General features: G+C 33.8%; 1 protein-coding gene across 2 annotated transcripts; it reads right to left on the bottom strand.

Moving 5' to 3' along the window:
• Nucleotides 1–785: 785 nt before the first annotated feature.
• Nucleotides 786–25,597, bottom strand: LOC130635826 (4'-phosphopantetheine phosphatase-like). 2 transcript variants are annotated; one of them, XM_057445314.1, is made up of 22 exons: nt 25,332–25,597; nt 23,115–23,243; nt 22,870–22,982; nt 22,521–22,656; nt 21,704–21,755; nt 15,930–16,122; nt 15,723–15,815; nt 15,002–15,061; nt 10,754–10,862; nt 10,578–10,642; nt 10,114–10,233; nt 8,248–8,320; nt 8,075–8,154; nt 7,306–7,461; nt 6,496–6,696; nt 4,938–5,089; nt 4,456–4,508; nt 4,165–4,319; nt 3,727–3,827; nt 2,747–2,815; nt 2,076–2,144; nt 786–1,686 (listed from the first exon to the last, which is right to left on the bottom strand). In XM_057445314.1, exons 2-22 carry the CDS (start codon nt 23,227–23,229, stop codon nt 1,548–1,550), a joined length of 2,304 nt encoding a protein of 767 aa, XP_057301297.1. In that variant the 5' UTR covers nt 23,230–23,243; nt 25,332–25,597; the 3' UTR covers nt 786–1,547. The 2 variants fall into 2 exon arrangements, with proteins under 2 accessions (XP_057301297.1, XP_057301296.1); XM_057445313.1 differs by having other exon boundaries at nt 22,521–22,659.
• Nucleotides 25,598–25,938: the final 341 nt, after the last annotated feature.

Consider the following 25,938-nt stretch of genomic DNA (forward strand, 5'->3'; position numbering starts at 1 on the left):
AAAATGTCCCTAAATTTATATTTTCTTTATGAAAATACCATAACCTCGAAAAGGTTAAGATTTCGCACTGAATCTTCTCAAATTGGACTCTATAAAGAGTGGCCGGATGGATTTCAACAATAATTTTTCATAATATTTGGAATTGTTCAACTTTGTGATAAGAAAATACATGTAATTAAGAACTTAACGTTCCATGTTTCTTCTTCTTTCCGTGCGTAAAAATCTTCACAGTAATATGAAGACAAATGGAAGTTATATAATTTAGAAATTTTATTGGAATTTTTTTGTAAATACGATGTATAAATATTTTTTTTAAAGATAGGAGAATATGATAAATTCGATGACAATAACTGGTTTTTCATATTTTTGTTACGTATTCATAAATGTATTGGCGTTCGTTTTGCAGCCATTATGGGTTGTTGCTTATTTTTTCACATTAAGCCACAGCAAGTTACTAGTCAAGTAATGAGTTGAAATTTAATATTTTCAATTTACTTGCGAAGGATTCTGAGCTCTCTTAATACTTCTTATAAAATCAACTTGTTAATGTCTATCTCCTTCCCAAAACTTCTTTTTCGCTTTTTTGCGTGGCGGGATAATTAAATGGGGTGGGATTATTTTTTAACCCGTGCCAAAAAAAACGCGTTTACTGCAGTGACGGGAATCGTGGAGTAAGAAGCAGAATAAATATTTTTTACTATCCAGATACATCAACGTGAAATATACTCCTCGATCCTTAGGTTAAAATAAATCATGAATTTTACGCTAGACTACAAATACTAGTATCTGCTTAATTCGTACTGTTTTTATTATTTTATTTACAAGAACTTCGCCTCAACATTTCGCTAATTTTTGTTGCGAAGTCATAACAGAGTTCTTCCACAAATACGAGAAAAATAGGACATACCCGTCTGCGAGGAGTTTTCTGCTTAAAGACATAAAATCGCATCCAGTGAAATATTCTGTCTCAGCCCTATGGTATTCACAAAAAACTCAAGACAGAGAAGTAACCAAATTAAAAAATAATACACATTCATTTCTTTAGATAAAGTTAATATAAGCAAAAAAATAGATTTATTAAAAATTAGTTTAAAAGAGATAAAATTCGTATACAGAGTAACCTTTTTGGAATGACGTATGTTTGCACATACTTAATACTGGCAGGTGGGACTTATTTTTTTACTTTTCTATACACCATTAACAGTACCAAATTTGGTGATGGGTAATTCGCAAAATTAGAACCTATCTTAAAAAATGTGAAGTATTGAATTTCACTAAAATGAATGAATTTGTTCCGAAGCTTATGTTTAAATATATCGGGATGTAAAAAATTTCAAAATTTCAATTCGAATAGTTCCAAATATTTAAACATTGTAAAATCAGCATAAAACTAGTGTTCTATAAAAATTCCATACATCCTAATGTTGTGCACATATTATTATTGCTGTTACGACATAGTACTGGGTTCAAACATTCATATCTGGTAATACATCCCCGAGTTTGCAAATCATACTGGACTATATTATCTGATTTATATTTGACAAGCATCATCCGGTTGGGCAATCATACTTAAATATGATGTTAAACAAGTCACCGTTCAGTCTTTTCGCCAACCAGTCGTTCTTTATGACGGCGCATTTTATCGACTCGCAGGTAAATTTGACGTCGTAGTTGGTATGGATACATCTGAACGAAACACAAGTATATGAAGTGTAAAACTAAAATTTAAAAAGTGTTGTACGAAACTATAGCCAGCGGGGTGGAAACAGTAAATAAAATGCTAAAAATTGTTATGCAGCATCAAGGTTGATTCCGATAGGAATAAAAAAGATATTGTGGAACCCCCTGCGCACTCACTACAATGTAAGCAACTACACGTAGCAAGCAACCATTTTTAAAATAAAATCAGCGAACAAAATTAAAACTCGTGAATGAAAAATCGTATTCTAGTGAATTTGAGCTTAGATACTATTTTCAATCTATTGCTTAATTTAAACACGTATATAAGCAAAATATGGGTAAGAAAGGAGGAGGGTGTGTGGGAGAGTGTGTGAAATATAAATACAATTAGATACCTTCCCATCCCTTCAATGACGATTAAATCAACATCTTGCATTTTGGAAGCTAAGTTGCATTCAATACGCCTGCAAATAAAAACAATATGACAATCGAAGCGAAACCTTTCTTTAATATAATACATGATTTTAAGTTCTGAACTCTTTTTCCTTCATTATGTGACCAGCATAGATTGGATAATTTATCATGGCATGGACAGCTGTATGGAGGCATGGCGCTTTCCCGACAATGAATCACCCTGGCACAATTCAGACGGTTTAGACTTTACTAACCATCAGATAATTATGATACGCACTAACAATTTTCGTCGACAGACAGTGACAGTGATGATACTGTTTTATAATGTCATTGATTAGATTTATACTGCTGTGTATTTAATCCTATTCATGCTGAGTGTTTTATTCAGGGGGTTGATCTTTTGTTTGCCACATGTGACTAAGTTCAGAGCAATTATACAAATATTTTACAAAGCTCAAACTTTTAGCAAATTTTTACCCCCATTTCAGCAAATTTGATGGCGTCATTAACAAAAATCCTGATATCATCAATTTCTTTTAACCAAGGGTTTACTTTAGGTCTTGGAACTAACACCTGTGATATAATTCAATGGACACGAAACTCATGTCTGTGAACTGTAGAAATTAGAAAGGAGAGCAAAATCGAAGTTTACCTTAAATTTAGACACGATGAATTAGAGCCAGTTTCCATGACAATTAATCTTTCTTCAGCTAAAGCAGATCTACAAAAACAAAATCATTCCATCATAAAATACAATAACTGCGAATCTGCAAATTTCATTAATTCAACTGCACACAAGGATATGTCATCTTTAATAACTACGTTTTTAATCAGAGAGAAACAAAGCGCAAATAATATTTTTAAAAAATCACCTAACTTTCCCCATTTTAAAGTATCAAATGTTTTTGAGGAACACACACTACAATTTCTAAACAATAAAGTATTTCACATGAGTTGCAGAAAAATAAAACGTATTAAAGAAAAATATGTGTGTCTGTTATAAAGCACGAAAATTTTTAGTGATCAAAGTTTTCCTTGACGAATTTTACCCATTAGGGGGTTCCCCCTACGTGTTCAGTAAATACCAAGTTTCAAAATGTTCGATATAATATTATGTGAAACTTATACACATAAAATTATACTTGCATCCATCCATTGCGCAAAAATAATGCCAGTAAAAAATAATTCAGAAAAAAAACATCGCCAATTGTTATTTCATTTGTCGATGTTGATTATTATTATTATTATTATTATTATTATTATTATTATTATTATTATTATTATTATTATTATTATTACTATTATTTACCTAGGATCGCCTCTTTAGTGCCTAATATATAGGAACTGTTATCAATGACGGTCCTGCGAAGGGGGTTCTAGTGAATTTAAAGCTCCCATTTGAGCTACGGAAGTCGTGCAAGCACAACAGCCGCTTAACTAGACAACCGTCTAAGACATCAATCCTATTCTCATGCTGAACGTTAGTAGAATCGATTTACACTTTTATAGTCCCTGGCATGATTCGGTCGGGGTTTGAACCCAACACCTTCCGCAATAGAGGCAAACACTCTACTACAAGACCACCAGTTGATACTAGCTACCGATGTCAGACCACACACTTTAAAAACTTACCTTATAACGGGACACATCTCACCAACTCGATCACACAGGATGATTAACTCACTATAAATTACATCATTGATGGCAGGATAGGAATTCGCAGCAAGAATAACCTAAAACACAAACAATATCTCACATATTACTCTTTACATCACTATACTCTTTAAATTATTTCTCCTAAAAAATGAAATACGGGGGTATAATTATATTCGTCTCTCTTTTCTTAAAAAAATGGGGAAAATCTGAAAAAAAAAATACTATTCTGATATTTAACATGAGATGATAAAATCCGAAATGCTTTTAAGTTCCACAAATCCTCATTCAGAAAATCCTTCTCTCAATTTCATATTGGACATTTTTCATGATCAGCCAGGTAATGCCATTTTTGAATTAAGTTCTCTATGAAAAACGTACATAAACAAAATAACATTACAAAAGGTAGGTAGGTACCTTCGAACCTCGTTTCAAGAGTTCACGAACGAATGGAAAAATACCAAGTATAATATCACATCCACTGTTATCAACGAACACAGCAACTAAATTATGTTCAGGTCCTTTCAAACGTTCTAACCATTTATCTAAATCGTCGTGTAACCACGGACGTTCTATGGAAGTGAAGAAAGGCTGTTAAACAAACACAAAACGAACGAAGGGACAGACGAACGGACGAAGGGGCTGACGATCAAAGCACGGACAGAAAGCAAACGAAGAAACAACTAACGAATAAAAAACAATGCTTACTCTGAAGTTTTTCCTTAGCTTTTGCGAAGCCAAAACTTGGATCAGCAAAACATCTAAAACCAAATTAAACTTAAAATTAAAAAGCAAGCTCTTAAATATAGCCATATTTATATTAGAGATTATGCATGAGCACACTGCAACACAACATTAGAGAGTAACAGCTTTCTTTTTTTCTGATTACCACCAACAGCAAACGGCATAAAACACAGGAGTGAAGTTTCATCAGATTTAATCAAGATAGACGTTACAAGCAACGATGGTGTGGTGGCAACACATTTGTCTTGTAGTCATAAAGTTTCAGGTTTGAGTCCCTATTCTGAAGTTAGTGCAATGCTTTACAGAGAGTAATGTAACATATTTACAGTCAGAGGGGAGGAAGAGCCAACCGTTAGGAACGAATTCCAAAGAACTTCCCGTTACTTCAAACTACGTCATAAAAGCGATTTAATCTACTGTTAAAATTGTTGGATGTTGTGTATTACCTGACACTTTCGTATGCTCCCCAATCAAACATATTCCCAGCTGCTAAACCCTCAACTAGTTCTACTTGTCGAATTTCACCATCCAAATTATCAATATAATCCAATCTCTTGCGAAGCAAGCTAATCGCTATCTCATTCTCTCGCTGCTTCACCTAATTAAGCAAGCATACAGATTGAAAGTACTTTAGCTTCTAAATTAACATTTACAGATAGAGTCTCCAAGTTGAGTATTACTCCGAATCTACTTTTTATCTAATAGTAACAGATCTTTCCCAAGTTAATTTTTAACAGTATTCTCCATGCGCAATGGGCTAAAATAGTTGTCAAAGGTTTTGAAGTGCTTATTAATTTAATAAGTACATTTTGATATTAAAAATCACAAGAAATAAAGGATGTTAAGTACTCTTAAAAGCCAACGACTTTCTTGCTATTACCGCTCAAAACAGGAAAGGTAAAAGGAATTTTTTTTTTGCTCAGCATATTTTCAATTCAAGCCAGCACTCGACAACCCAAATACCGACGTGCCACCAAAATAGGCAGACAAACGGCATTTCACTTCGGTATTTTTTGTCCACGCTAAAAAAGTGAGCGGTAAACTTTAAAGGAGTCATTGAAGAAGTAACGTCTCACTATTGTTGTTGAATTTAATTATTAAAAACTTTTCTTCATTCTTTCTGGAAACGTAACACTAACGAATTATTGTGATAAATTTCATAAATCACCTTTCTCTGACGTCATGGTGACCGAAAATCTATTCTAAGTACACTAAAATTGTTTAGTTTTCTTTAGATCTGTTTTAAAAATCTAAAAAACTGAAAATGCTTAAACATTTTTTCTTTAATCGAAAAAGTTTAATCACACAATCACACAGACAGTTTCAAAGAACATGAAATCTCCCATGTTTGTTATCTTTTAAAAAAATTACATAAAATCTTAGCTGGAGTTTATCTTGATATTGCCAAACTTATGTCTAGAAATGTTTTTAACAAATTATTTGGTCCGAAATAATTTAGTCCGCGGACAGTCTGACGAAATGGCATCACCAAACATGGCACAAATTATTTATAAAAACAATTCTGACAGCATCACTAAAATCCACTTAAATCTATGTGGTTAGAGAATCAGTGTTTATTGTGTAAAATAGTCGAAGGTCCGTGGAAAAATCCATGGGTTTACCCGTCTTTTTTATACCGCATTATGCACGTCTCGCTACTTGCGGTACCATTTTACGTGACAGACAGACAGACAGACGGACGGACGGACGGACGGACGGACGGACGGACGGACGGACGGACGGACGGACGGACGGACGGACGGACGGACGGACGGACGGACGGACGGACGGACGGACGGACGGACGGACGGACGGACGGACGGACGGACGGACGGACGGACGGACAGACAGACAGACAGACAGACAGACAGACAGACAGACAGACAGACAGACAGACAGACAGACAGACAGACAGACAGACAGACAGACAGACAGACAGACAGACATCAGACAGACAGACAGGCGTATACTGGTATTATAATATAGATTCAACATCAACAATACCTGAAGGTAAGGATCACAGAACGAAAATGATGCTAGAAACTGCTCTCTCGTGTCTAGTAAGCTTCGTACAGTAAGCTCTCCAAATGCATATGGTGTTTTCTTTAATATATGAAGCCTCTCTAAAAATTTCTTTCGAAACTTATCACCTCTCTCTCGCACATCAAGCTGTCCAGATTGACTTGAGATGGCTTGTTCCATATACTATGAAAATATAGAAGAATTGAAAAACTCATTTTTAGAATGGCTGACAGAGTTAACCCTAAATATGCTGAGGGGACAAGTATTTTAGACAAATTTTGAGTTTGAGGTCACAAAAATTATTCCCACCATATCGTTTCTTTCATGACTTTACAACTGTTCCAACCCTTACAAAATATTTACATGGTTTAAATTATCATGAAAGAAATACCCAACATAACACACAATAATACTCACATGGTTCAAATTATTTTCAAAGAAATACCCATCATAACACACAATGATACTTGATGGTTCAAATTATCATTAAAGAAATACCCAACATAACATACAATGATACTCAGATGGTTCAAATTATTATTAAAGAAATACCCATCATAACACACAATGATACTCAGATGGTTCAAATTATTATTAAAGAAATACCCAACATAACACACAATGATACTCAGATGGTTCAAATTATTATTAAAGAAAAACCCAACATAACACACAATGATACTCAGATGGTTCAAATTATCATTAAAGAAATACCCAACATAACACAATAATACTCACATGGTTTTATTTACCTTTAAATCTTTACCCATCGTAACAATCAAAAATACTCACATGGTTCAAATTATCTTCAAATATGGTTAACCAGTATGTACGCGCAGTCTTGTCCAAAGATAAGTCGATCAAATCTGGTTTGTAGTTTGAAGGGTCGGCTAGGAGTGGACATGGTTTGCATGAAATCGTGACTCGGTCTAATTCAAAAACATCACACTAAACAAAACATGTAAATTAACACTAAAATTTGAATTTGTACCCAAAGCAAATTTACAAAAGGTAAACATGGAATCACATGGCTGTTGACGAAAAATATTTAAATACTAGTCGGTAACCCTTGAAAATCCACGGGGTCGCCCTACATTTATATATCGCATTTCATGTTTCTGTAACAGACAGACAGACATTTTTTTTGGTTTTTCTTCTCGAAGCAGCATCACTTGGCAAGTACTCTGCAGTCGGTATGCTGCAAAAGTTTTTACTTTGGTAAGAGTGTAAACAAGTCAAAAATGCGCTAAATGCACTTTCCAAAATTTCTTAATTATGGAACAATGCGCATAAGGATCTGAAAAAGCGGGGAATTGGGGCTTACTAACAGCAGCAAAATTAGAATCGTTTAACATTTTAGATCTCACCAAATGACTTAATAAAACCCAAGTTTGGAGTACGTGTTACTAGAATAGAAAGAGCTTTTCCTTGTGGTTACAAACTTCGAAATTCAACCCTTGTGTTAAAGCTGAATGTAATAAAGGTAACACATCAGGTCAGTGTGCAACCTAACAAAACCATTTTTATTGATACAGACAAATATAAGAATTTATAAACATACTGTTGATTGAGTTCGAGTAGGAAAACCAGAACTTCCAGCGTAATTTTCTCTCCAACTTACATCATCATCAATTGGGGAGGCTACATCAAATGAAGTACGGCAGAATGTGTAAAATAGAAAAGCGAAAACAAATGGATCAAAATCATAAAAACAGAAAACAATATAATACTTACCAGTAGAACTGATGAACGCACCAATAGCTCCTAAATATCCTTCATGTCTTAAAAACAATGCTTGTTGAGTACCCTGAAGAAAATCATACGTAACAGCTTGATAGTCATAAAATTTAAGATGGTTGGATTAGTAACATAATTATCGTTGCCTTGTTTTTTACAACCAAACCTTTAAGAAATACCACAAAGCCGTTCACAAACCCTATGTACCTGTAATTCTACCCTAACTTTAGTGCAGCAAAAATATAATAACAACCCCTTATTTTTTGTAAACAAGAAAACCCTTGTGGCTATAACATTCGTCCTGAGTAAAATCTGCATATCATAAAAGGTAGATGCAAGGCAAATGTTTAGGCGTTTCTTTCGAATTGGAAACAAGTCTTTAATTTCATTAAAATCTTTGAATTATTTTGGTTGTTAGGTTCAGGACGAAATGTCTTGTTTAGTGATGATCATAACAGGCAGGATCTAACAAGTTGCAAACTATCCTTATAAACCATGAGGTTTACGTTGTTTCTAGGGAAGTAGGAAATTTCCAATGAAATCTAAGATGTAGGGGCATGTACAGGTGTACCTGTTCCTACATGTAATGTAGGGATGGGTACAGTTAATGTACCCTCACCAAAGAAAAGGCCTGTGATATAAAAACATTTTTTAAGAATTTTGACTACACTTTTGGGCTCACACCATTATCTGGTCTACACAATCGTATAGATCTTTTAATGCATAACCTATAAAGTTATAAAGGGGACAAACCATTTGTGGAAGAAATTTTCGCAAACTGTTTTTGCAGAACTTTAAAATCTACTAAAAAATTTACCAGCAAGAATTGCTTCTACAAATCATGGGTGGTTGTTCATAATGGGAACTTATTCAAGCACTCAGTTAATTAGTAATTTAAAATATAAGCTTGTGTAAGGTAGCATGCTGATAGTTTCATTACCAGTAAATCACAGGGACCAAAATTTTAGCATCAAAAAAAAAATTCTCAAAATATTTGTAAAATGTAGTTATTCGCAAAAATATATTTTGTAAAACGAAGCATTTTGAAAATACTTATCCTCAAAAAAAACCTCCGTAAAAATTTCTTATAACTTTGGTTTTTTAAGTTATTCTAAATTTCAAAATAAATCTTTTACATCATAGCAAATTAATCAAAATATGATAAAAAATCAAAAACTTTTTTAAAACTTTTTGCATGCATTAGGTGATATGCACTAAAAAGAGGAAAAATAAAGAAATAATTTCCTCCTACATGAAATACATGAAATTGAGTACATTGTAGATTGATTTTTTTTTGTTCTATGAAAAACACAGAAGGCTAAAGAAATAAAAACTCTTCTCTCTAAACAAAAAATCTTCCCTCTAAACAAAAAATCTTCTCTCTAAACAAACAAGTGTAAATACGAGTACCTTACTTTAAAAAATTAATGCAATCCTTATAAATTAATATTATTAAGAAATTTATTAATGCCACTCAAATCACCCTACTCCCCTCCCCCTGTGTCCCCCCTCCCCCCCCCAAAAAAAAATTAATAAATAAACAACAACAACACTAACTGAGGGGCTGAAGGGAAGTTCAATGTTTTTTCATATATATGTTCAGAAAATGTTTTAATATCTGTAGTTTGTTATTTTGTTCAGTACATCTTTGTTGCTCCATATTACATTTGTCATGACATGATAAATATAAAATGACGTGAAACTAGGGAAATGAGAACTAAGGTGAGCAATGCTTGCTTATAAAGTGCATAGGAGAGGCCTCTGTTTTAATTTATAAAGTAAAATACAAATTAACATGCTATATATTTGTTAACAGTGTCAATTCATGTTAACGCAATTTATTAACTAAAAATCTTTACCTACTTTAGAAAAGAAATTGATAGCGTATGAAATAGTGTGCATTGTCACGTGATGTCCGCGAATAAAATATCCACCAAAAAAGATTCTTGTTAATCCGTAAAGTTGTGCGTAGAGTGAGGAAATCTACACACAAAAAAAACAAGGAAATATTGCAGTCATACATTGGAGTAAACTTTCTTTATGAATATATATTTTCGGATAGACCTATTTATTCATATTAACATAATTTTACAACCACAACAATAAGAACAACAAAATCTTTTTTTTAATTTTCAAATAGTCAAAGGTAGGCATAATATATGCACGCATAAATTATATAAACTCCTTTTGTGGCAATTCCCAGTAAGAAAACCTACAAGCTGTCAAACCTACTCAGATAAAGGAGATAATTTTCTGTAAGCCTCCTACACAGAATTCCAGGAACATCACAGGTAAAGGGAAAAAATGTGAAATTTTTTAATCCAAACCTGCCCAATGTCATTACTGATCATTTGAAGTAACGCTTTTGCAATATCTTGAGTACGAAACGGTTCTATGGTTCAAAACATTATTGTGTTTAAATACAAGGGCTGTTTTAGGACTTGATTTTCTTTTTACTTTTAAAACAAAACAAAACAAAAGTATACAATAACTAATGTTTAACCTGCACTTTGGCTATCTCTGGAAGCTCTCGCTGCTTTACCAAAACTACTAGCCGTCAATTCAGCTGGCAAGTTTAATTCAGTATAGCCTCCACCATAAATATCCTTCACCTATAAATACATACATGATCAACTTATCTCTTTTAACTTTAACTTGCTTAACGCATTATTCCAAGGAAAATCTATATGTGGTAATGTAGATAACAAATTTGATACCAAATAAATTATTCTCTTATGGAAAATATGTACCATGAAATGCTTCAATAAGGCTGCAGATTTATGAAACTAACTTATATTTGATCATTGTCTTATCTCGTTTCCAATACCTAGTGTAAAATTTTCTTGTTTTAAGCTATGTAGTTGTGTTCACTTCATGTGTTATACTAATAGTTTGTTCTTGTCAATAAGCCTGTGAAAAGTTTATAGGATCTTGTGCTTTTGCAAAACGGTAAAATGTAAGAGCATTTACGGTTGTTTGAGAATGTCATCAACCTATGCCTCCTATATCTCTGATGGTACTTATTAGTAGATTTTAAGTAATTTTTTTAACTTAGCTGTTACAAGTCCTTGTGTACAAACAAACTTAATCTGATGACAAATCCAATAACAAATAAAATGATATATAAAGAATCAAACAATGCATAGTACAACCATGTAAAAAAAACACGATCATGGCTAGTACTAAGTATGCTTATTGTTCCATACCACAACAACAAAAAAAAATATTTATATGCAATTAATAAATGATTTTTTGGATGACTTTGTCAGGAAGGCTTCAAGAAACAAATACATCAGGTATTTAACAATTAAAAATTAGTAAAAGTCTTTAAAAAAACAATGATGCCTGATTAGAAAGGTCAACTGGTTTTTTAAATTGGGAATTGTCCATCTTCCTTATACTAAGCATAGCATGTTTTTGTATGATAACCATTTTATTGAAACCAAGATACCGATGTCAATCTATTACTACATCATAAAATTTAATTTATTTTGCTCAATGGTAGATAACACTAGGTTGAGGATGGCTAGTGTAAATGTTGGTACTCTGAGAGGTAGAGCAGGTGAAGTAGTTGAAATGTTAGAACGTAGATCTGTTGACATGTGTTGTGTTCAGGAAGTTAGGTGGAGAGGAGCTTCAGTGAGATTTGTGGAAGGTAGGAAGGCAAGGTATAAGCTTTTTTGGATTGGTAATAGTGATGGATATGGAGGAGTTGGCATATTCGTTGCAGAGAAGTGGGTAGAAAAAGTAATAGATGTTATGCGTGTTAATAGTCGTATTATAGTGATAAAGTTTTTGATAGGTAATAGGATTGTCACTTTTTTGTCAGTTTATGCTCCACAGTGTGGACTCAGTGAGGAAGATAAAGATAAGTTTTATGATGAGTTAATAGCAGTCACATCAAAGTTTGGAGACACTGAACTTGTCATGGTGGGCGGCGACTTTAATGGTCATGTTGGGAAGTCATCTGAAGGTTATAGAGGTGTGCATGGAGGCTATGGATTTGGGAGCAGAAATAAGGAAGGGGAGAGATTGCTTGAGTTTGGAATGGCAACGGACATGGTGGTTTGCAACACATCATTCAGTAAGAGACAGAGTAGGCTGATAACATATGAGTCAGGTGGTTGTAAGACACAGATAGATTACTTTTTGGTTAGAAAGTCAGACAAGAAAGTGGTGAAGGACGTGAAAGTTATATCGGGGGAAGAGTGTGTTTCCCAGCATAGGTTGCTGGTTTGTGATATTATCTTGAAGAGTGTCAGAGAAGCCAAGGGAAAGTACAGGCCCCGTCGAAAAGTCTGGAAGCTGAAGGAAGAGATTGTAGCAAGACAATTTAGTGCAAAAGTTCAGCAGTTAGCCTACAATAGTCAATGTGATAGTGACAATGTTGAAAGTACTTGGACTACTTTGAAGAATTGTCTTCTAGAAGCTTCTGATGATACCTGTGGGTGGACGAAAGGACCAGCTAGACATAGACAGACCTGGTGGTGGAATAATGAGGTTGACCAGTGTATAAAGGAAAAGAGGAAACTTTGGAAAGAGTGGAAGTCAGGTGGTAGTAAAAATATTTACTTAGAAGCTAAGCGTCGAGCTCGTACAGCAGTGTATAAGGCAAAATCAGAAGCAGAGAGAAACAGATTTGCAGATGTGTTAAGAAGGGAAGACCAGCGCAATGAGGTATTCAAGATAGCAAAGCAAATGAAGAAGACTAATCAAGATATTGTAGGTGAGAAGTGTATACGTAATGATGAAGGTGTTTTGGCTAGCACAGAGGAGGAGAAAAGGGTAGCTTGGAAGAATCATTATCAGAGGTTGCTTAACACTGAGTTTGATTGGGACGAGGGTAATTTGTCTGATGATGATGTCGTAGAAGGGCCAGCCATGCAGATCAAGACAGAATGGGTAGTGGAGGCTATTAGGAAAATGAAGATTGGCAAGGCTGCAGGAGTATCAGGTATTGTTGCAGAGATGGTAAAAGCATCTGGATATATTGGAGTTAAGCTTATTACAAGTCTTGCTAACCAGATTATAAAGGATGGTGCTATTCCGAGTGAGTGGCAGTCGAGTGTAATAGTGAATTGTTTCAAGGGCAAGGGTGATGCATTAGAAAGGGGTAACTATAGAGGTTTGAAGTTGGTTGATCAAGTAATGAAAGTTATTGAAAGAGTGATTGATAAGTTACTTAGAGAAAGAATTGATATAGATAAGATGCAATTTGGTTTTGTTCCAGGGCGTGGCACTACAGATGCAATATTTTTACTCAGACAGCTTCAGGAAAAGTATTTAGGAAAGAAAAAGAATCTCTATTTTGCCTTTGTAGATTTAGAGAAAGCTTTTGATAGAGTGCCACGTAAAGTTATTTGGTGGGCTATGAGAAAATTAGGTGTGGATGAGTGGCTAGTTACGATGGTTCAGTCTATGTACAGCAATGCTAGAAGTCGTGTCAGGATTAACGATTCACTTAGTGATGAATTTAGTGTAAATGTTGGTGTACATCAGGGTTCTGTACTTAGTCCTTTGTTGTTTATTCTAGTCTTAGAAGCGCTGTCGATGGAGTTCAGAACAGGTTGCCCATGGGAGTTATTGTATGCAGATGATTTGGTTCTCATAGCAGAGTCGATGGAAGAATTAGTTGAAAAGTTTGAGAAGTGGAAGAAAGGACTAGAAGAAAAAGGGCTGAAGGTAAACACAGCAAAGTCTAAAGTCATGATAAGTAGCATTGCAGCCAAGTGTGACCTTGTAGTTGGAAAGTGGCCTTGTGGAGTTTGCAGGAAAGGGGTTGGTAGTAACTCAATTTTTTGTCAGACTTGCAAGCATTGGGTACATAAGAAGTGCAGTAGTATTAGTGGAAGGTTAAGAGCTCGCATACAGTTTGTATGCAAGCGTTGCAAAGGTGAGATTATAGAGAATGAAGTATTTCCAGCTGTAATGATGTACAACAGTGGCTCGTTAGAGATAGTTAAGAACTTCTGTTACTTAGGTGATATGTTGGGCAGTGAAGGGGGTGTTGGAAGAAGTGTTACTTGCAGGATAGGTTCTGCTTGGAAAAAGTTTAGAGAGTTACTTCCTTTATTGACTAGCAGAGTCCTGTCAATTGAGGTAAAACGTAGGTTGTATGAGGCCTGTGTAAGAAGTGTTATGTTGTACGGTAGTGAGACATGGGCAGTGAAGCAGGAAGATCTTGACCGTTTAGAAAGGAATGATATGAGAATGGTTAGGTGGATGTGTAATGCCAGTCTGAGAGACAGAAAGAGTTCAGATGAGCTAAGAAGCAGGCTAAGTCTCTGTAGAATTAAAGATGTTATCCAGATAAGAAGATTGAATTGGCTGGGGCACTTGGAAAGAATGGAGGAGGATAATTGGGTAAGAAAGTGTAGAGACTTGATAGTTCCTGGGGCAAAGCGCAGAGGCAGACCGAGAAAGACTTGGCAGGAGGTTATAAGGACAGACTTGATAGAGAGGAAGTTGAGTTTAGATCTAACACAGTCTAGATCAGATTGGAAGAGGGTCATTAATATACCCCGTCCAACCCATGCTAGCATGGAAAACGGACGTTAAGCCGAGAATGATGATGATGATGATGAATATACATTTTTGCTCTATATATATATGTGTATTCTTGCTCTCTGCTTTCTTTTCAAATCTCTGTTTCACTTACTTAAATAGATTAAAAAAGCATTTCATGGATCAAAAATGTTTCTTGTAAACGAATAGTAACATTCCAGACACTATGAGTTAACTTTACACTTACCAACATGTCAATATTTTTTGTTTTACCTTCCGTAGTCATTGCAAGAAGTTCATCGAATCCCTAAAAAGAATGTTTACAGAAAATCTCTTATTTAAATTTTACCATTAATCTAGTTTTGTTAAAAGGAAATGTCTAGTCCTACTTGAAAATGTTTGTGAAAGCTTGTTTATATGCAAATATTTTTCACACACAAAAACCTTTCAGTTAGTGAAAAGTATGTTACATTGTTGACCTGGTATATAAAATTAATTTAACTGTTTTACAGCTTAAAGGCTGATTTCATGACCTATGACTTTTGACAGCAGTAACTATGAACAATCAAGTTTACAGGCCACAATCAGTAGATTTTATATAGGAACTTTGGATTAAATTCAAACTCGACCTTGCAGGCTGGAGATATAGACCAACAAAGTTTAAAATTTAAAAAAAAAGTAATTTAAGCCGTATGGAAAGAGTTATTTGCTGGTGATGCTTAGAAACAAATTAAAAACAATGTCTTAATTAAATTAACTGATTTGTAGAGGAAAAAGCATTCCATAAAGTTAGTGATAACTATTTTCATTTTTTCAAATTTAGGTCCTTTGGAACTATATTGCTTTTGAGAGCTGTAACCCTGGGTAACCAAATATACATTATGACCATAGACTATAGTAGAATTTTACATTAAATTCAACCTTGAACCTTGGCTTGTGACCTGAAGATACAGTCATAAAATCTTTACCTTTGCATTGGTGAGAAGTGATCCTAGTCCCCAAAACGCCCCACCACCAGTGCTTGTTCCACCTATTCTTTCATACTTATCTGGTCCTTCAACCTAAACAAAAAGAAAAATAGAGGAATTTTACAATTTTGAATGACATTCTAGCACTTTTTGGGGTAGGGAGTGGCATAACTTGATTTAGCTAAATTCTTCTTTACTATAGCATACCTTTAAAATTGAAACACCAGAGCCTATGTTGACAAGTAAATATGGAAAAATATTATTGCCATCTAAATTTTTAAAAACGAATTCGGGCTGATCATGCTCATCTTTTTTGAACTGGAATGCTTCATTTGGAACATGTGTGAGTAAAAAGTTACAACCAGTAATTAAGCAGCTCATTTCATCCAACTTTTCAACTCTGAAAAAGAACCACATTCACTGCTCAGGTGTTCTTAAAAAAGCAATACCAAGCTCATTAAAAAAGCTTAATACTCATTTTTTTAAACTTTAATTTTTAAGGAGAAAAACTTCCATTTTTTGCTCAAAACAACAGAATGCTATTTTTTTAGCTTTTGAGACTTTTTATCTCCATTGACAACATATCAAGTCTTTAGGCTGCACACCACTTTCCAGGTGATGTAATGTTTTAATTTTTCATTAAAAAAATGAACATACACACTCATTTCAGTAAGTAAAAAATGTACACTGGCCACAGAATTCAAATGTTCACTGTCATTGTGTAAAAAAACAGATCCAAAACTGAGAAATCTGCCATTTTTGTGCCGATAGGATTTTTTCAAAAAAAACTGACTTTGTCATGTTGTTTTCTATATTTGTGCAAAAACTCAGAAAAAACTAATCATCCAATTCTGAGAAAAGCTGGTAATGAACAAACGGACACAGGTCAATTTATAGGACCTCACCTATACCAGGCATAGGTCCAAAAATAAATAGTATAACAATGGAACAGGGAATTTTGAAAATCAGTTAAACAAGGTCAGATAGTTCTGTAGCAGTGGTTGCCACTAATATTTCCAATAAAAATTCCAGGCTATTCCAGGCATTTTTAAAGATTAATAGACAAATTTCAAGATTTCCAATTAAAAACTCTAGGTTCTTAGCAGGGTTCGAACTAGCAATTCGCAATTTGCGAATCGAAATGCCATTTTTGCGAATTTAAAATTTAAGAACAAAAAGTGGCAATAAAAAAGCTTCGCATTTTAAATCGCATTTTAAAAACTTAAGAACGAAGAAGGGCGATAGAAAAATAGTAATTGATCTAAGGTGTTCCCAGGCCACATCTAGATGGTGGTTTACTTTATTACAGAGTGCCAAAATTTTGCGAACCGACTTTACTTTTCTAACATATTCAATTCTGAAATCTAATCAAATTATGTACCTTAACCCTATTTGGTCAGGGATTACCCCCCCCCCCCCCCCTGACGGTTTTTTTTTAATAACTCCTTATTACTATTTGATATGGCTATGAAACTTACTGAGTTTCAATCTTTATCTATCAGACACCTGCATGTAAAATTTTTAGGTCCAATACCTATCAGAGGCCCCGATATTGGCCATTACTCGAAACTATTGTTTTATTAAGAAGAATCATTTTGCATAATTTAGACACGTTTTTAAAATCCGGAAAAAACCGGTTTTTCTGGCAATTTTGGGCACTTTTTTATGCCACGTAAAAAGCGGAAAATATGTTAAGTAATTTTTATTTAGCTTTTAGAATGCAAAAATTCGCTCTGAAACAAAAGTAATTAAATTTTAAGCAGATAGTGGCATTTTTAACAATTTTCAAGCTTCTGGTGACGTCACAAAAATGTGCTGATGCAAGCAAAAATTTATTGCTGCCATTTTGTTCCTTTTATGACGTACTATAAGTGTGCCAAGTTTGATTCAATTTAAACAACCCTATGGAAAGTTATTGAGGGGGGGGGGGGGGCGGATTACCACACCCCTCCCACCCCACCCCCTGGTCATAGTATGTTCGAAAAACCCTGCACCGAATAGGGTTAAATTGATTAATTTTAGAAAAAACTTTTTTGAAATCAGTCATGTTAAGGTATTTCAACAATTATTTTTACAAATGTAGTATTTTTTAGCAATTTTAATTTATTGAGATAAGGTAGCCCTAAATTGAACTTGCTCATATCGCAAAGGCTGGCCATTATTTTTATCAACTAAAAAAAAAAGAAAATTCACTGAAAATAACTACAGAAGAAAAAACGAAAACAACCCTTTTAGGTATTTTCAGGCAGATAAATGTTTCCTTATATGGATGAAATGCGCTAAAAATTCGCAAACACATTATTCAACTTAAGGCTCGGGGCCACGTGCAGCATTTTTCATCCACGTGCAGCAATAGAGTGCTGCAAAATTCTTGCATCAAATTTTATCTGTGGCCCCACCATCATAAAAATTCTGCGATATTGTGTCATTATTAGACATGAGCATGAAGAGACAACAAGCTCTAATCTGTGTTGCTCTGCTTCTTGATGATGAAGAGGAAGAAGAAAATGCCAATAAAAAAGTAAAGCGAACTCTCTGGGTGAAACCATGGCTTCAAAAACGGGGTGAGCAAGGGATTTACAGTAATCTCTTCCAAGAATTGCTTTTAGATGACAAAAAATCATTTAAAGACTACATACGAATGGATAAGATGCACTTTGCTTACCTTGTAGAAAGATTATACCCCTATCTCGAAAAACAAGATACTGTCATGAGAGAGAGTATCAAACCAAGGGAACAATGTTGTTTATTTTTACAATACGTCACAAGTGAAGAATCGTTTAGATCCTTGGAATATCAATTTCGAATAAGCAAACATTCTATATCAAGAATAGTTTTAAGAGTGGCACAAGCGATATTTAAAAACCCCAAGCACAGTTAACAAATGGTTGGAAATGTCAGAAAAATTCTCGCAGCGATGGAATTTTCCAAATATGATTGGTGCTATCGATGGAAAGCATATAGTTTTGCAGCAACCCTATAATTCCGGATCACATTACCGTAACTATAAAGGAATTGACAGTATCATTCTGATGGCAATAGTTGGTATGAACAGAAGAAATTCTAACGGAGGAAATTGGACACAAAGTCCAATGAAAAAAGCACTAGAAAATGGCACATTGAACCTTCCATAAAGCTGGATTGTTGTTGAAAAATGTGATCAAAGTTTCTCGTTCTTCATCATCAAAAGCAACTTTAATGGTTTGTCCTTCTTTCAAGAATAACAGTTTTTCATAAAATTTCCAAGGTTTCTTTGGTACATTCCCTTCCTGGTGTTTCTTGTGCTCTCTCAAAAAGCTTGCTCACATTCCATGAAAAACCTTTTCAAGGACCTCAAACTCCCTTAAAATTCTTCTACAAGTTCTTCTTTTTTTAACAATCTTCGGGTTCTAGTCACCCCTTGATTTGTAACCCATAATTCTTCATTATCTTTGTAAAAAACAATTAACTGAAACTTTTTATCATCACTCAACTTCACGTTTTCCCCATGTTTTTTCAAAAAACATCAACAAAGGAATACAAAAATATGTTGCAGGTATAGGCCAGAAGGGAATTATGCTGCAAAAGTGTATTTCTTGTTGCAAAAGCAAAAACATGCTGCAAAATTTCTGCTGAAAAATCAAATCAATCTGAATTTTCAGCAGAAATTTTTCAGCATGTTTTAAGTGTGCACCATGTGCAGCAATTTTCATCCACGTGCAGCGCGGGCTCTTCTTTGCTGTGCGTGGATGAAAAATGCTGCACGTGGCCCCAAGCCTTTAAAGTAATATTAAAGACCATTATAAATGCTGTGCCGTGCCAAACAAGAATACAAAATTTTCACTAAGTTCGGCCCACCACTATTTAGCTAATGCAGTAAGAAATATACTGAGAAATTTTTGATACAGCAATGAATTTTAAAAAAATGGGACAAATTAAAAAAAGTTGTAACAAAAATATATAGAATAATATACAAAATATGAAACACCTGTTTAAAGTTTCGCAATACAACAGGTTTTAATTTTAAAGAATAGTTTGCAGTAATCCAACTTTATAAGAGAGGGAAGGGATAACTATTTCTATGCATAGAAGAAAACACATTTCAAAAAGATTATATTTTAGCTGAACGATATTGGCTTTAATTTTCCTTAATTATTCAAGTGTCACTCAGCTTAGTTGCATGGCTTTAAAACATCATAAAAAAAAACTTATTATTTTGTTGTATGTTTTATAACATTTAAAACTGGGTACGATAACAAATATAACAGTAGCAGCTTATTCCAGTATGCTTATCATCTGTATGCATGCTTTAATTTTTTGTTTCTGAACACATTTCCAACATTATTATTGTTCAGTCCCAGACCATCAATACAAAACACATCTCCATAAGAAAAGCAGTTCTTTGACGCACAATAGCAGCTAGTTTATGAATAAAACACAAGATTTAGGACATAAATTTGTGATTTTAAGCATTAATTATACGGCATACACTTCAGATTAGTGGAATTGGATCCAATCATTATTGGAGCTTCAGTCCTTGATCTATTTTGTGGTAAAATCTGCAGTGGTAAATAACATTTCCAACATTTCAAATCCCAAGAAATTTCCAAAAAATGCTTTTCTTGTTTAACTTGGGTTTTTTTTCCAGTGGGCACTTATACCTGCCTGCAGAAAGTATGAAAAAGGTTGATTTCAATCTAGCGTTAAATTACAGTAATTTTTTCGTACTAATTTCCAAACCTCAGGGTTAATCACCTCCAGTTCATTACAAGTAAAATTAACGCTGATTCAATTCTTTTCGTTGACGAAATATGAATTAAAAGTATTAAAAATCAAAAAAGAATTGGTCAAGATTGATATTTTTGTAAAAAGCAGGTAAATAGAAAATTTTACTATTTTCTGGAAAGAGTTAGTGTATAATCTTTTAATACAAACTTTTTTTGTGCTCTGTTTGCTTTTGCACACATAATATGCTCAATTTTTTTATACAAAAGTGTTTTCGCACTAACTGGCGTTAAAATATCAAAATGTTTTAATATTTAACCCGCTCACTATTTTTAGTTAAAAAAAGGTGCCTAAATTTCATCAACTTTTCCATTAGGCACTATAAACTTAATTCCAATTAGCGCACCAACTTGACGTGAATTAACGCCAGATAAAAATCAAGCTTAAGAAAGCAACACAACTCGTTAAAATAAACAGTAATAAGCTAAATCTATAACTAGAGAAACACAGCTACCCAATTCCAATCTTTACAGTGACCAAACTGTAAATACTAGGAATGGAAGCTGATATTCAAGTTTTAATGCTTAAATTCAACCTTAGTATTTTTTAACATTAGCAGAAACAGAATCCCTTGTATCAAAAAATCAAAAATTGTCATTATCAGCCATTTATACCAAAAACAATAAATTTTCCAATAGTGAAACCATTGATTTATTTAATGGATTGAAAACTTGACTTACAAATAACTAACTTTATTCTCTGATCTGTCTTTCACACCTTGAAGTTGATTAGGAAATATGAGTGAATTTTTTGACACATCCTCTTGAGTATAATTTTGTTTGAAAGTAAAATTTAAAAGGACAACCTTCTGAATATTCATAGCCTCAAAAGTGTGAAATAGTTGATATCTAAAAAAGTCTTTAAAACACTTTTCCGTTGGTTACTTTTTGCATGATCCATATTATATTTTTAAAAACAATTAAAGTTTCGCTTAGGAGTGCTGAAGCTAACTCTTATTTTAAAGTGATTTTTACCACTAAAAAATTAACTATTCTCTAGATATTACATCTCAAAGATAAAAGTTTGAGTCAAAAAATAGTGTTGAAGAAAATGGATTACCCCTAAAACGTAACACCAAAGGTTAATAACTGGTTAATAACTCCAAAATCAACTTTAGTAACATTATATTTGCAAAATTCCCAACACTTGTATTGTTTTGATTTATATACATCAAAATGGATATGGAAAAGGGGTATTGAATCTCCCGTCATAAATACCTGACATCAAGTTTAGATGTTAACAACTCTTTGTATTTGTAAGCACCACCACCTAAAAAAAACTTTACGTTAACAACAACAATATGTATCTAGTGCCCAACTTGAACTATTTATATATTTCTAGCATATTTCTAATCACCCACCAAAAATATTTATTTACTAAAATATGATAGACACAATGTTTTGTTTTTATTGTTTTGTAGTAAAGGTTTCTTTTATGATTTCTTCATGTTTAATGAATATTGATGCAAAATGAATAAAACTTTTCTGAAAAGAAAACTGAAAACTAAATATTATGTAAAATTGGTTTTTGTTATTGTGTATAACATGATCTGTAAGTTAAATCATAGCCTGCCATCAAAGAATTTATACCAATTTCGTTTTCATAGCCTACCTATGGAAATTTTAGACAATGTTCATTACTTTGTGAGCTGTTGGAGGCCACGTTAACAGAGAATTGAGGCCTAATCAAAAGCCAATAAAATATTAATACAAACAATTGGAGGAAGGAAGGCGGTGATACACTCTTGTGTGAAAATAATGAAGACTTTTAGGAGTTAGGGTTAACTAATTTTAAGTCTTAAGGACAGCACTTAAAATTAGTTGGTATCAACCTGACCAAAAATAAAAATAAAAATAAGCACTCTTTTGGATGTTTTTGGATTATCAAAGGAAATTGTTAAGTAAATATTACTTTATCATGAAAAGCAGACTGTTTAATAAAGGAACCGAAAGTTCTGTCCCTTCATTTTACACAATGCACAGCAAAGTGCATACAAAAATAAGGATAACAATGAATAAACAATGTTTGTTATACCTGTTGCTTTAATGCATTTGCTTGAAAGTAGGTTTTGCTGTATAAAGTTAAGACAGTCTTCGATATATTTTGTTTCAAACTTTATGAAGTGTAGTGCTTCTCTGCGTTCGATTTGCTCTTCCACAGAATATAATGGCTGCTGAAAACATAAACAATAACGTTTTTAAATATTATTGCCTTTTGGTATAATTTTAATACAGTTAGTCAAAAAAGTATATAACTTTTGCAGCATTTTTAAATTGAAAAAAAAAGCATTTTTTTCACATTTAAAGTGATGTAAATTAAATGCAACCAAATCAGTAAAATGTCATTTTGTTACAAGCAAAAAAATCTTTCAAAATGCACATACATTACTGTTTTGTTCAGATTCAGAATCGGAGGGAACATCACTTGCTGTACTGTAGTGTCGAGGTCTTTTGTATTCTACTTCAGATAAATAAGCAATCTTTGCCAAGGAGCCACCTAAATATGATCGAAGCAAATACATTTATGTTCCACACTAAGGAAAGTTCATGATGTAAATGCAAACAATTGTTACATATGCAACCTCTTACCAGAGAACATAAAAACAAAACATTAAAAATATTAAATTACCAATGTCAATAGCAAATCTTTTTGCGTTTAATAAATTCATAAAAACATCATGAGGTGGCAATTCAATACTCCTTGCATAGTCTTGGTCACTCAAGGCATACGTATTTTCTGCCATTGTTGAGAGATTACCTGCAAGTTAAATACAAGAATAGGGACACAATTATGAAAGTAGGGACTGTCAAAATAAACCAGTAATCTTTAAGTTCAGCTCTGGAAATCTCCACTTTTTTATCACCTTCACATTGTCCTAATAAACTTAGGTGCACGATCATGATGAAATCTATTTAATAATAATGATTTTTTATGCAAGTTACTTCAAAATTAACAAAAAGCATTGTTTTATAATTGTATTATGAAATGAATTAAATGTTTCAAAACAATTTTATATAGACTACGAGAAATAAAACCATTTTTGACACCATTTTTAAATGATTTGAAAAATCATCTTAAAACTGTAAACTTGTGTATCCAAAAGTTAACGGCTTCAGTTACAGGCCTTGCCGTGAGCAAATAACCTCCTGAGCAATTAATTGCTCGCGTCAGAGTGTCTACGCGAGCAATTTTGCTCGCCATATTTTTCGCTAAAAATACTTTACATTTAGTCTTTCAGGGCACACACCTAAAACGTCCGCCACATTTCCAGTTTGGTCAGACATCTCCGTAGCTCGTTTTGAACTTTCGTCGGTTAAAACGTCCGATAGATTTCCGTTTTGGTGGGACATTATTAGATCTCAGAATTATTGGATAGTCCTGGTCCTTTAAATCCACAAGCAAGCCTATTCATAACCAACCTGACCATCCTAGCTAATTCACCGACTCCTGACTTAGTTAAAAAACTATGTAGACATAAATCTCTTTTGCCCGGCCCCTTCGTCGTTGGTAACCAGGTCTTACACAAGAAATCCAGCCATGCGGTTCTGAACTAATGCGGAGGTGAACGCTGACGGAGCACGGATGAGCAAGTCTGCAAAACTGCACTTACAGGCGGAACTGACAATTTATCATGGATTTAATTATAGATAATTACTTCATTTGACGAAACAATGGGAAACAATAGCAGGTCCAAATTTAATGGATTATTTTCTTTATGCCGCAACTGTTATTCAAACAATTTTAAAAACAAAACCCACGTGCGGTATAATTTTTTTTCTGTATAAATTTTATGTACCTGACCTGTACCTATTAAAAAGAGAATTTATTTATTAGTTTTATTTGAATCACGTGGATAAATTTTTTTTTAATTTGTAAACGATGCATATTTTTTCCTATTTGCTTGTAATGACCTGAGAAATTAAAATTAAATTTATGAAAACAACAGTATAGTCATGCATACTATTTCGGACATGTAGAAAAGGAAGTTAAGATTGAGAGAGTCGCTATACCAGTAGACGCTCGATCATCGTGTTTGGGGTTCATGATTAAAAACGTCCCCCACTTTTCTACTGCAAAATAAATGCGCAACAAAGATTACCTTAATGCCCGTATCACACGCGTTTTATAAAATGGCGAATGAAATGTTTTGCACGATGGGTGGAAAATAATCACACCAAAGAACTTTTTAGTTTCACTTAAAAGACCAGTCAATTCGAGAAAAAGGCTTGCACTTATCTCAAAATGTTAATATTTACGTGAGCAATTAAATCATTTAATATTTTTAGTTATTAAAAAACATTTATAATGTTATATAATGTTTTTTTAAACTGGTTTAATTATAAAAACAAAGCTTTTGCTCAGATCCCTCTGAACTATCTAAAACCATTTTCAACTATTTTTCTGAGTAGCTGCATTGCTGCGTAGCTGAGTTGCTGCGTAGCTCAGTATCCACGTTGCTGTATTGCTGAGTAGCTGCGTTGCTGCGTAGCTGAGCCATCTGCGTTGCTGTATTGCTGAGTAGCTGTGTTGCTGAGTACCTGCATTGCTGCGTAGCTGAGCATCTACGTTGCTGTATTGCTGAGTAGCTGCGTTGCTGAGCATCTACGTTGCTGTATTGCTGAGTAGCTGCGTTGTTGCGTAGCTGAGCAACTATGTTGCTGTATTGCTGAGTAGATGCGTTGCTGCGTAGCTGAGCATCTACGTTGCTGTATTGCTAAGTAGGTGCGTTGTTGCGTTGCTGAGTTACATAGTTTTAATTTTTTTACGGGGGGGGGGGGTATTCTATAGTTGCTCCCACTCTGTTTAGTTCTTTTTTCTAATACAGAAAATGAGTGAACAACTTACCTTAAAAAGTGTGGAAGGTGTCCTGCCTGGTCTACTATTACTGCATAGCTAGATGCTTCGTTAATTGTTAAACTAGCTTGTTACTTCACACTTATGTTTCTCAATGACAATTGGAAAATTATTTTGAAATTAATATTTCTCAGACTTCAAATAATATTAATAAAGTTAATTTGAAAGCAGCATGGTCAGTTTTTAGTAACCATTTTGTTTGTTTACGATTTCGGTACCGTTTCATTTTTACAGTGGCCTCTGCTTCATGTTCCCCGCCCGAATAAAATATTTTCGTTTCCAGATTCTTTTCAGATATATGGCGTACACGCGACACACACCCAAGTTGAGAAGGCGCATTTACACACTCCATTAAAAGGCGATAGTCTACTTCAATCTTTTTTAGGCTGTTGGCAATATTTCACGCGCCGATCAGTTTTGAACTATTTTAAGAGGGCAACGACTAAAAAAATTTTACAATAGACTAATAGTAGTAGGAGGCGAGTTGCTTTTTTTGTTTTCTTTCTTGTTGCACGAATAAGATGTTAACAGCGCTGTATCTTTTTTAACATGTCGTCATAGTACATCCTTTTATGTAAAAAAAATATTCATAATAATG

Source organism: Hydractinia symbiolongicarpus, chromosome 3, assembly GCF_029227915.1.
Source record: "Hydractinia symbiolongicarpus strain clone_291-10 chromosome 3, HSymV2.1, whole genome shotgun sequence".
NCBI lineage: Eukaryota > Metazoa > Cnidaria > Hydrozoa > Anthoathecata > Hydractiniidae > Hydractinia > Hydractinia symbiolongicarpus.